This window comes from Rhincodon typus, chromosome 28, assembly GCF_021869965.1.
Source record: "Rhincodon typus isolate 14 chromosome 28, sRhiTyp1.1, whole genome shotgun sequence".
NCBI classification, from domain to species: Eukaryota; Metazoa; Chordata; class Chondrichthyes; order Orectolobiformes; family Rhincodontidae; genus Rhincodon; species Rhincodon typus.
In genome coordinates, this window is record NC_063359.1 from 27,163,500 (window position 1) to 27,176,831 (window position 13,332).

General features: G+C 40.3%; 1 protein-coding gene across 6 annotated transcripts in view; it reads left to right on the forward strand.

The window, feature by feature from the left end:
* Positions 1-13,332, forward strand: part of ralgps1 (Ral GEF with PH domain and SH3 binding motif 1) — a 679,153-nt gene that overhangs the window by 485,726 nt on the left and 180,095 nt on the right. For all 6 annotated transcript variants that reach the window (XM_048613656.1, XM_048613661.1, XM_048613657.1 and 3 more), the window contains exon 10: positions 3,775-3,868. In XM_048613656.1, the coding sequence (XP_048469613.1) occupies positions 3,775-3,868 (94 nt within the window). The remainder of the gene's footprint in view (positions 1-3,774; positions 3,869-13,332) is intronic.

The window sequence follows — 13,332 nt, forward strand, 5'->3', positions numbered from 1 at the left end:
CAGGAAAGATATTGTTAAACTTGAAAGATTTACAGGGATGTTGCCATGGTTGCAGGGTTTGAGCTAAAGGGAGAGGTTAAATAGTCTGGGGCTATTTTCCCTGGAGTATCAGAGGCTGAGGGGTGACCTTACAGAGGTTTATAAAATCATGAGGGGTATAGATAAGGTGAATAGTTAAGGTCTTTTCTGAAGGGTACGGGAGTTCAAAACAAGAAGGCATAGGTTTAAGCTGAGAGGGGAAAAATTTAAAAGGGACCTAAGGGGCAATGTTTTCACACAGAGAGTGGTGCGCATGAGCTGCCGGAGGAAGTGCTGGAGGCTGGTACAATTATAACATTTAAAAGGCATCTGAATGGGTATACGAATAGGAAGGGTTTAGAGGAATATGGGCCAAATGCTGGCAAATGGGACTCAATTAATTTAGCATATCTGGTCATTATCGATGAGTTGGACCAAAGGTTCAGTTTCTGTGCTGTACATCTCTATGGCTCTATGAATGCATTGACTACTTCTGCACCCAGCCACCCCAACCAGACAGATCCCTGGAGACGAGCAGCCTGTTCACATGTCTGCACTAAGCAGCACTTCATAACGGCAATACTGAGAGAATTTGGATCTGAGATGCCAATGCAGGAACTGGCATGGCATTGGCAGGCACAGAAGGGAGCGTGCAGGTAGGCGCTAAGTGAGTGAGAGCTAAGAGAGGGAGTAAGCAGCCCCAGAAATGCAGCCTGCTCCAGTCGCCTGTACTTCCAGAGTGTGCTGCAAGTGAAGTGTAATGGTGCCATGAGGATAAGGAGGGATTGGTAAATGTGGAATCCCAGTGTGTGTGGACAGGGTGAGTGGGTGGGCGGGGGAGTGGGGGCATGGTGCTGTGACCAGTATGTACCCATGCATCACGCCCCTCAATACTGAACTACACAGAGGCTCTTCTCGCATAGTGGCTGAGTTGAAGTCACCAGACTACCAGTCTGACTCCATGGTGAGAATTCTCACCATCTAGTTTGCTATCATGTTTGGTAAGATACTAGTTTGATGAATACTAATGGGGTGCAATGTCAATAAGGTATTTAACAATTTAATAAGCGATGATCCTTCATTTGCAGCTCACCATTGTCTAATGAGAAATCCAGCAAATCTATAAAAGATGCAGCTAGTTGCTCCTCATGTCAAGTTGGGCCTTGTTGGATTTCTCACATGACATTGCCACAAATCTCTTCATCATCCACATTATTCAGGCCCTTATGAGATTCTGAGCATTGTTTCTGATGAACAACCTTGCAGCTCTGGAAATCTAATTTTATATTTATTGAATTTCAAGTTTCTCTATTATTATTAAACACAAGTCCAACAGCTCTTTAAAAAAAAGTTTCAAAATTTATGATGGTGTTTCGACTTCTACTTTAATTCCACGTGTGTCACATTGATTTTTGTTTGCTGTAAGATGATGATAAAATCTGACGGACCAATTTTATCCAGTGGTTTGCTGTCTGTAAGAATTTATTGAAGTGATTGGCCGCTTACCCAACTTCATGTCATCACTGTTGCTGGATGCAGACAGATCTCCTTGGCTTAGCACCAGATTCATGTTGACGTTGGGAAAGGAGAAATCCATGTTACAGGATTTGTTAGATTTTTCAGGCAGCTTTCTTCAAGGTCATTAGCAAGCACCAGCACTTTGCTACTGACCACCATATCCAGGCCACAATTCAGGATTTTTTTCATTTTTGTCAATGGTGATGTATTTGATTGTAATGATGTAGTCATTGTTTTGGAAACACTGATAAATTGATTAGAGTTCCAAGATTGTCTCTATCTGGCACAAATTGGATGATTTAAAGATTTTGCTGTCCAAGCTCTGAACAAAAACAATTCCAAGATTTAAAGCCTTGTTTATACAAAGTTTGCCAGTAGTATCAGTTCAAAGACAATAAGTCTTAAACAATATTCCACACCTCACTAACTTTGAGGACTGCAACCTGTTTTGCCAGGCGGTTAGAGAAATTAAAAATCAAGCTGTGATACAAATCACTTTTGCTCATTCCCGAAAGCTGCGTTGACCCATGAGTAGGAATCTGAATAAAACTAAAGAGGTTCGAGTTGGACAGTTGTTCAATCTGAACCTAAACTGTTTGTTACGTTTACAGCTTGAAAGAACTTGCTGCAGCCGATTTTGAAAGCGCTCCAGAAATTGGATAATATTTTTGTTGAATTCTTGTAGAATTCCTCTGTGCTTCCTTAGATAGACTGCCTCAATTATAGGATATTACTTGTAAAGAAATTGCGAAAAATATATTAGTGTAGCCTTACAGAGGGGGCCTTGTGTGGCCTCTTTATCAGTCAAGTGATAAAACACCTCCCGCAGATTCCAAACGAGAAAAAAGTGGAATTTTAAAAAATAAATTTGTTTGTGGGTGTGGGCGTTTCTTGCTGGGCTAGCATTTACTGCCCTTGAGGAGGTGGTGTTTAACTTCCTCTTGAACCACAGCAGGGATGTTATGGGAAGAGTGCCAGCACTGTGACCCAGTAAAGAAAGCAGGATGGTGTGTGTCTTCGAGGGTCATCAATTGCCTGTTACTCTTATCTACCAAGGTTGTGGGCTTGGAAGGGCTGCCTAGGTTTGCCTGGAGAAGTTAGTGAAGAGTACAGAAATCAGGAGAATAGGAAATGACCATCAATAAGCTAGATAGAGACAGCCTTGGAGCTCTAACCAATTTATCAGTGCTTCCAAACAATGACTGCATCATCACAAACAAATACATCAATAACTACAAAAATGAAAAAAATCCTGAACTGTGGCCTGGATTATTCAGTTTGTTAATAATTTAGTTAATTTGTTTGCTGTTAGAGTTAGATAAATAAATTGTTACTTATTGATTTGTAAAGTGAGTGTCAGGGATTTGTTTTATTTAACCACTAGAAGTTGCTGAAAGGCAGGTTGCACCACTTTTCACACTCCTTTTACAGATTATAGGGCGAGGTGGGTGTTTCGGTTTTAGTTTTCTGAAGGTCTCAATCTCCACTTTATAACAAGGTTCATTCCTTGCTCATCATTCCTAAGCTGGGAATCGAACTCAGCTTCTGGTTCAGAATCAACATCACCACCTATTCTGCCACAAGACCTCCCAAAGAGTACTACAACCCATCGTAAATTATCTGCAATGACTTGTCCAGCAATGCTTCAACTGCTGCAATTCCTTCAATATTTGCACAAATACACAGCTGATTAAGAATATAAAACATCGTTGAACTTGATATTTATATTAAGCAATTCTTTTAATTTCATTCAACATTTCTTTGCTTATGCTCTGCTCCTGTTATGCTCACACCTTGCAGTGTCTTTTAGATGGAAGACCAAACTTAGGTTGTGAAGCCGTGATATGTTTCTGCTACTTGGTGTTGGAGCCAAATTTGCTGACAGTACAAAATCAAGTAGAAAGGTGAATGTGAGGAATATATGTGGACTCTGCAAAGAGGCTTTGATGGGTTAAGTGAGTGGACTTGACTTGAGAGAATTGGCAGATGGAGTATAACGTGGGAAAATACAGTTGTCCACTTTGGAAGGAAGAAGAGAAAAGCAAAAAAAATTTTAAATAAAGAGCAGGTTTAAAAAATCTCACTTTTGAAGTACTGCAAAAGAATGAGTTAGTGATGTTCTGCACTTGGGTTCTTACCAAGTTTTCTAAAGACAGGCTGGTTCTTGAGAATGGCATTTAAAAACTGGATTTCTCACTGGAGTGATTTAACTAATTGTAATGCCTATTTTCTTCACAGACTATTTGGTAACATTGCCCCATGTGCAGAAGTATCTGAAGTCTGTCCGGTATATCGAAGAGCTACAAAAATTTGTTGAAGAGGACAATTATAAGTAAGTGCATTTTTGTTTTACAACCATATAGTATTCAGTAAAAAGATTGGATTGTTTGGGAAAGTAACTGATGCAATATACTGTTCGCATGCCAACGCACTTCTGTAGCTTATACGGGAATAAGAGGTTCACAAGGGAATTGTTGAGTAACTTAGAAATAATGACTACTTTACCTCCGGGTCCAGGCTATTTACAGTTTGTTAATAATAATGTTGTTTGGAATTTTATTCTGGATGAGATAATTTCATGAACTAAAGCTTAAAAATGCTTTGATTTTGCTAAACATTCACCAAGATGTCAAACACATGGATTAAACATGGTAATTTTAACCAGACACTCTGTATACAATAACTATGTTCCGAGGTGCAGAGAAAAATCATCACAAATGATTATAGTTAAAATCCAATAGAAGTAACAAAATAAATATACTGTATTCTTTTTAGTTTCTGAAGGGAATAAAAAAATGTCCCCTTTAGAATAACAACATTTGCGGCATTTAAATAAAAATCTAGTTCCAGAATTACAAGAAAAGCAAACGCTATGGGTGACAGTTATTGAAGTGGAGGAGTTCACTTTTCCCTGTTCTGGCAGAGTTAGTTTGTGTGGGAGACTGCTGGCATCACGTGGTAATGATCATATTTTTAAGAAGGATAAACAGACCTCTTCATGTTATCAGCAATATAAAATTGCTCCAACTGGTAGACCACATGTAAACTACAGAGAGATGCCAGTCTAATGTGGTTCTTGGTCTGTAGACTTGCCAGTGTGAAGCATTTTCTCCCCCCATAGAGCTTCTTTGTGTATTACAGATGTTAAGTCTATAATCATGTACCTTCACACCTATTGAGATCTGTAACGGGGACATGTTGTTGGGCTCGCAATGGTTTTTAGAATGAGCCTATTCTCTAAGTCTCACTTTGGACTAGCCTGGACTGGGCCAGTAAGTGGACTAACAGTTCTCTGCGTATATTGTCTGGAAGCACTCAAGACAGCAAGACAAACTCTGAATACCCATCTTACGGGTGTATGTTAAATGGTTGACTGTTCAACCCAATGCTGCTGCCTCCAAAAACATGAACTTGTTTCTTCTGGAAGGAGCAAATTTCAAGGAAGCCCAGCTCAATGCAGGGTAGGGTTGGACAATGCAATTTCTGAGGAGGTTCAACAGTGACAGAATGAAGACAGAACCAGACAGCAGAGGTTTCTAATGCAGAGCATCATCTAAGTGACAATATGATGTACAAGGGCTGGTGTCTCCTTGACAACATTGCTCATTTGAATTGCTGTACAGGTTAACATGTCCATCCACCACAGCTTCTGTCAATGGTAAGGCAAAAAATTGAATTCACTGGAAATGTTAACAAGACAGGAACAATTTTAAGATGAGACACCCGAGTTCAAACATTTGCCTTGTCCAATGCACAAACAATAAATAATAGTTTTAATGTTCAAATGTTATCAGTAGGATAACATTTATAGATATAGATTGACAGTGTGGAGTATAGAAGAGAAGTACAGAGGAAAGGATTTCTGATTGCTCTCCTGCAATAGGCCAAGGGCTACTGAGAAAACACAGAATGTAATAAAGATACTAAAATGTGAAGCAGTCAAAATTATGCAAAAAATTAATATTCTCATTCTAATTATGAACGTAGTGTCCAATGGTTTGACTGATCTCTGTTTGTGTGTTGGACTATCCACTGTTCTCCGTAATTGTGCTTGATCGCTTTAGCATGTAGGTGGAGCTAAACATCAAACTAACATAGAGAAGCTTCCAGAGAGAAGGCCTGTGTTCTGGGATAAGACTGTATGTATGGAAAATCCTGTGATATTTTCAGAATCACGGAACTGTTTCAGTGCAGAAGGGTGCCGTTTGGCCCATTGCGTCTGCACTGCTTAAAATTGGCGCAAACCTCCTGCCTTTCCCAAATCTAGGGAAGATTGAATGATAATTGCCAGTGCCTCTACAATTTCCACTTTCACTTCCTTCAATATCCTTTGATGCATCTTACCCTGCTTTAATGCCTTAGCAACTTTTAAGTACTATCACACCTAAGAGATACGAAGCAAATTGGCCAATACATGATAATGGGAATCGGGTTCTGGATAGAGTATTGCTTAATGTGACAAAATAGATCATATTTACTCAGACGGAAAATAGTTTCTTTCTAAAGAAATCATGGAAAAATATGTCTTTTTTTTCAAAACTAAGCTGTTTGAGTGTCTGCTGAATTTAATGAGCACAGATTGCACTCTCTGTGGAAAAAGGAAAGGAATTTAACTAACTTGCTTTGGCATTTAAAAGTTACTGGAAAATCTTGGCTTTGACCCTTATAAAAAAAAACTGATGGAATGGATTTCAAATTATGAGCACATTTTTTAATCATAATCTTCATCCCTAAAATAACTTGGATGCCTGTCCATTTCAACTCTTAAAGTCAAACATTGTTGAATTTGATCAAATAATTTGTTGGAAAACATGTGAATTACTGATGTTATCTGACAAACGTTCTGCTTTACTTCAGTTTCCATCCATTGCCTCCTCAGTGCAATTATTGCTACGTCTGTCTGAAAGAATCAAAATTCTGCAGTTCATGATGGTTTCAGTGCTGCTGGCACCATGGGATTCTTATTTATGTATTGGATTTTGTCAGGGTTGAATGATGGCCTGTGACATACTTGGATGTGAAATTTTGTCAGATAATGGAATATATTTCATAATGATACATTGTCTTGGAGGTTTTACCTGTGGTTTACTGGCATCTGTCTCCTTCAACCACAAGATCGTAGATGGTTTGTTGAAGGAAGAAACAGATTTTGCGGCTGATTGTGTGATTCTGTTCTTTTTCACAATTTATTTCCCTGTTTCAATGTGATTTACATTGAGCTGCTGCACACGTTTTTCTCAGAATATGATGCCTATGCCATACATTCCCCGTAATGGATAATTTCCTTCCACATTGAAGCTTGTAATTTAAACTCTGGCCTGTATCAATTGAAAGAATGTCACAGTGTAGACTAAAAACAGTGCTAACTTGTGAAATTGGCAGTAGCTTTCATATTTGCGGATTTTAAGTAAGTGTAGAGGATTATACATCACCTCAGTGGTGGTTTATTGTTTAAGGTATCTTTCAATAGAGATGGAAATGTCATGGTGGCGTGTTACAGTACACTCAGTGTAGGAGTTGTTGTGGCAACATGAATGTTTGCATGTCATCCTGGGGCTAAGGATAGTGATGGCAGAGGCTCCAATGTTCTCTCCATCACATAACTGACCAGGAATTTGGGAGGGTCTTGAAACCAGAGTCTCTAGCTGAAAGGCAGCAATCATTCCCACTGTGTCACAGGACCTACTAATTATTGAAATGTAAGGAGATGTAACTGTCATACAAGATGAGGCATTAAGCCAAGGCCTGTCATCATGTTCTAGAAATGCACAGAAATAATTGCACAGAGGCCGGTATCCCATCACCAAGTCAGCCTTTATTTACTCGTGCACAGCATACTGGCTGTGACCAGCCAGCTTGAAGTCAATCCCTGAAGGGAGGAGACTCTCTGAATCCCTTGTTTTATTTTCTTCGAAGTCAGGAGGCTCTCTGAATCCCCTGTTTATATCTGTCAGCCAGGGCTCCCTGAATGGCCCAGGTTAACAACCCCCAATCAAGGATCTCATAGTAAATAAGATCCACCTGGTTCCAATCACTACAGTAACAGACCTCTTGACACTAGCAAATGAAGATTAAGCAGATTTTCCCTATTTGGTAACCTTTATTCCTCAACTAGTGCAACCAAGATGTGAATTATTTGATCATTTCTACCACAGTCATAAAATAAATTGTAAGATACTGTAAGCTTCTGTAAGATACAGTGACTACAGTAGGCTGACACTGTAGTTCAGTACGGAGGAGGCACACTTGGATATACTTTCTCTCAGATGAAACAGTAAAACAAGACTCTGTCTGCTGTCTCAGGTGAATGTAAAGACACTGCTCCAAAGAAGATTGGGACAGTTATCCACCTTGTCTAATCTCTCATCCAAAAAACACAAGAGGTTCTGAGGCAGAGTTATATTGGACTCAAAATGTTAACTCTGTTTTCATCTCCACAGTCCAAAGACGTGCAGGTTAGGTGGGTTGGCCATTCTAAATTGCCTGTAGTGTCCAGGGATGTGCAGGCTAGGTGGATTAGCCATGGGAAATGCAGGGTTAGAGGGATAGAGTAGGGTGGGTCTGGGTGGGATGCTCTTTGGAGGGTTGGTGTGGACTCAATGGGCCAAGTGGCCTGCTTCCACACTGTAGGGATTCTATGATGTCAGAGCTGCTGAGTTTCTCCAGCATTTTAACTTCCCCTCAATAGTCATATTGTGCATAGCTGTAATATAATCTTTCTTCTTCATTTCCCTATTCTTTAACTGAGGATTGTGCCTAGGTACCTTTGTACCTAAGATGGCACTGTAAGTGGTGACTTATAAGCTTGTCACTGTTCTCATTTGAGTACATGATGACAAGAAAGCGCATTCAGTTCAATTCAATTCTATTCAATTCTGTGTTGGTTTTGGGTTTCCAGCATGCAGAGTATTTTAATTTTATTCACAAAACCTATTATCTTATCATTATCATATTCTTGTTTGTGGGAGCATGCTGTGTGAAATTTGGCTGTGCGCTCCACTAAATTTACAATGATGACTGCATTTCAAAAATAGTTTAGCTGCCTGAGGTCATAACAGGAGTTTATGATCATAAATTTTCTTCCTTCTTTATTTTGCAAACCATTCATTGGCCATGGAGCACTTTAGATGCATCCAAAGGGAGTGAAAGGTTCAATATAAACAAGTCTTTCAGTCAGTTACTTTGATGGATTATACATGTAACAAGATTTCTCGACATTAGTATAGAGACCTGACTATTCTAATCCAGGGCTAACCTCCCAGTTGTCATAACCTGAGTTAACAGCAGATCATTTGCTGCCTGTTATCCTACATTGCAGTAAACCCCACTCACTCATACACTATCGATGTTGATGTACATTGACTTCCATTACCTCCAATTTGAAATTTTCATATTTGCATATAAGTCCCTTCATAAACTTTGGCTCTCCCTATCTCTGTAAACCTCTTCTTACTTCCTCTATCCCAGAATAATAAGGGGGGCAAGAGAACAAATTGCTGGAGCATTGACAAATATCTTTGTTTTCCCTTTGGTCCCAGGTGAGGTCCCAGAGGACTGGAAAATAGCTAATGTTTTCCCATAGTTTAAGAAGGGTAACAGAGATAATCCAGGAAATTACAGACCTGTGAGTCTCACTTTGGTGGTAGGGAAATTATTGGAAAAGATTCTTAGGGACAAGATCTATACACATGTAGAAGCAAATGGACTGATTGGCAATAAACAGCATGGTTTTGTGCAGGGGAGGTATGCCTCACTAACTTGATTAAGTTTTTTGAGGAGGTGGTGATGATGATAGATGAGGGAAAAGATGGTGTCTGCATGGACTTCAGTAAAGCCTTTGACAAGGTCCCTCACGGCAGACTGCTACAAAAGATGAAGTCACAAGGTGAGCTGGCAAGATGGATACAGAACTGACTTAGTCATAGGTGACAGAGGGTAGCGGTGGAAGGATGCTTTTCAGAATGAAGAGTTGTGACTAATGGTGTTCTACAGGGACCAGTGCTGGGACCTCTGCTGTTCATGTTCGACATAAATGATTTGGAGGAAAAAGTAGCTGGTCTAATTAGCAAGTTTGCAGACGATACAAAGATTGGATGAGTTGCGGATAATGAGGAGGATTATCAGAGGATGGAGCAGCATATAGATCAGTTGGAAGCATGGGCAGAAAAATGGCAGATGGAGTTTAATTGGACGAATGTGAGGTGATGCATTTTGGAAGGTCAAGTACAGGTGGAATTTATACAATGAATGACAGAACCCTTCGGAGTATTGATATGCAGACAGATCTGAGTGTGCATGTCCACAGATCACAGAAGGTGGCAGCGCGGGTAGATAAGGTAGTAAAAAAAGCTTATGGTATGCTTGACTTCATTGGAAAGGGCATTCAGTATAAGGATAGGCAAGTTATGCTGTAGCTTTGTAGAACTTTAGCTAGGCCACACTTGGAATATTGTGTCCAATTCTGGTCATCACACTACCAGAGGGATGTAGATGCTTTGGAGAGGGTACAGAAAAGGTTTACCAGGATGTTGTCTAGTATGGGGGATTTTGAGTATGAAGAAAGGTCAGATAGACTGGGTTTGTTTTCACTGGAATGAAGGACGTTGAGGGGCAGCCTGATAGACGTTTATAAGACTGTGAATGGCATGGATAGAGTGGAAAGTAAGAGGTTTTTTTTCCCCCACGGTGGAGGGGTCAATTACTAGGGGAGACAGGTTCAAGTTGAGGGGGAGGGAAAGTTTAAAAGAGATGTGCGAGGTGTGTTTTTCACATAAAGGGTGGTGAGTACCTGGAACGCGCTGCCAGAGGAGATGGTGGAAGCAGGCACAATAGCAGCGTTCAAGAAGCACCTGGACGAGCTCATGAATAGGATGGGAAGAGAGGGATATAGATCCTGTAAGGGAAGGCAGTTTTAGTATGGAAGGGCAAAATATGTCAACGTAGGCTTAGAGGACTGAAGAGCCTGTTACTGTGCTTATTGTTCTTTGTTCTTTGTTCTTTGTTGTCTTTGTTCTTATCATTCCTTTGATTCTTCTACACTTTGTGCGCTGTCCATTCCTTTCGCCCCTACCATGAGCTATTGTGTTTTCAAGGCCCCATGCTCTGCAGTTGCATACCCACACTCTGCTGCCTTGCAATCCATTTATCCTTTGAACACCCTTCAAATCGACTCTTCTTTTTCAAATTAAGCTTTTTGGTAAACCACCTGATTAGCGTATGAAGCAATTGGGACATTATAAGTACAATTTTTCTTCAATCTGCCACAAGATGGAAAGATTATTATCTGGCAGATTACTCAGAGCACTGAAAAGTCTGTCTCGTCCACATGTGTTGGATTTTGTTTTGGAATTACTGGTTTTACACAAGATTTCTAGAATGCTTTGCCACAATGAGTTGACGCAGAGACCATTGTAACTGCTAATAGAAAAAGATGAATATTCGAAACGAAAGTAGATCGTGGCCCATAGGGAGAGAGTGCAGCAGTGCTTTTGGTTTGGATTACTACAGCACACAGCTAACATTGATACTGGGGAAGATTGCTTTCCCCTCTGGTACAAGATCAATAGTTCCCAATATTCTGTAATTCTGTCCCTTGTGGCCCACTCCCTCCAGCTGCTTTGCTGACTAGTTTATTCTTAACTTCTTGCTTTGTTCCTCCTTAGTCTTTATCTCCTTTTTAGTTCATTTGGGCTATATTTGTCCCTTGCCCTTCTGATCAGTATTTTTAGACATTTTCTCTCTCTCCTCTCCCCTCACCTCCAGCTAACCATTTAACAATACAGCCCTCACTTTACCCAGTGACCTGATGGTGCTGGTACACAATGATGGGGCTCTCAAAGTGCCCTTGATGACCTGATCTCAGATGACTGTCAATTCATTTCATCTCCACTCTACAGAAGACTGAAAAGTTTGCATTCATAAATTATTCTGCAAAACTCATAAATTGATGAGACATGCAACTGAGTGTCTGGGAGATGAAGAAATAAGCTTTTAATAAAGGTGTGTGGGAGTTTCCAAGCAGCAGAACTGCATGGATTTTTACACCAGTGACTGTATCAGTAGGAATGCAACAGAGCAGGAGACCCACCCTCAGCAAGCTACAGGCAGGCACTGTTCATTTAGTAGGCGCAGCTTTTTCTGAGGAAATTCTAGGCTGTTACTGGAACAGTGTCTCAAAATAAATTCTTTATGCTTTCAACACCGGCAAGGCCCACTGAGCTACCCTCTAACTGAGTAGCTTGCTAAGCCATTTCAGTTGATTCACATTGCTATGGTTCTGCAAACATGTATCTAGGCCACTCCAGGTTAGAACAGCAGATTCCCAAAGGGCATTAGTGACCCAGAGGAAAGAAAGCCAATTTACTGAAAGAAAGTAATAGTGGAAAGTGAACGTACTGTCACACTGGTCCCCCATTTTGAAGTATACAAGACTGGCCAACCTCATATGCCACATTTGTATGTTTTACTGTTCTTATTCCCTTCTGGGGGAATCAGATGAGTTTTCAGAAGAATCAAGTAATTTTGAATTGAATTGAATAGAATATTGAACTGTGTGTGGAGAATCTGGGCCACAGGATTACTATTACTACACATTAGTGCTTACTCTACACAGGAAACTACTCATTATCACTATGCTACTAACCGGGAACTCTCAAATGTTTTTGTTTGTGATCCACTGTGGGGTTAGTTTTCAAGCTCTTCTGCCATCTTTGTGTTTTTTTTTTATGAGTGGTTTATTTGCTGAATAAGTACAATCCGCTGGAAATGAGTATAAAAATCTCCCAAAGTCCCTAATGAATGATAAGTTGTTCCATTGGCGTTGATTGATGTTTATCGCTCCATCTGCATTCTTTCCATCTCCTTCATAGTCTTTGTGCCATTTTGTCCCTTTCCTGATCAACGCTCCCTTTCCCAATGGCCTTGCCAATCGCAACAAAGTGCATAGCCAATGATCTAAAATTTTGGCCTTGTATTGGCAAGACCATGCGCCAAATTAATGAAGTGTCGTAAGAATATGTTACATTACATTCCAGAATTTTCAAACACATTCCTTTTCATGGAAGAAAACCCTCACAGTTTTTAAAATCCAAAAGCCTGGAAAAGGTATAGGCAGGGACATGGGCCTAAGATATTTTGCAGACAATGCAAATCCTACATTAAACCAAATTAGAAATTAATAAAAACCACCTGTTGCAGTTGGTGTCTCTCAAAATTCATTTTTTTGTGCCCAACTCACATCTCCCTGCACACACACGCACACGCACATGCACACACATAAACACATTTACTATCTCACACATGTACACACTCTTTTACACACATGCGGACACACACTTGCTTTCACGTGTGCACACACATACATGCAGACACGCACAAATGCTCTCTCCTTTGCGTATGTGCATGCATGTGCGCACATGCGGACATACATTCTCTTTCACATATGTTCACGTCTGTACATGCACACAGACACACATACACACTTGCTTTTATATTAGCACATACGCATACACTCACAGACACACACACACAGACACACATTCTCTCTCTCACACGTAAGGGAAGGTGATGGCTTAGTGGTATGATCGCAAGATTGTTAATGCAGAGACCCAAGGAATGTTCTGGGAACCAAGATTCGAATCCCACCATGGCAGACAGTAGAATTTGAATTCAATAAAAATCTGGAAATTCGTGTCTATTGTCAGAAAAATCCCATTTGGTTCACTGCTGCCCTTGAGAGAAGGGAACGATTATCCTTACCTGATCTGGCCGAGATGTGACTCCAGATCCACAGCAGTC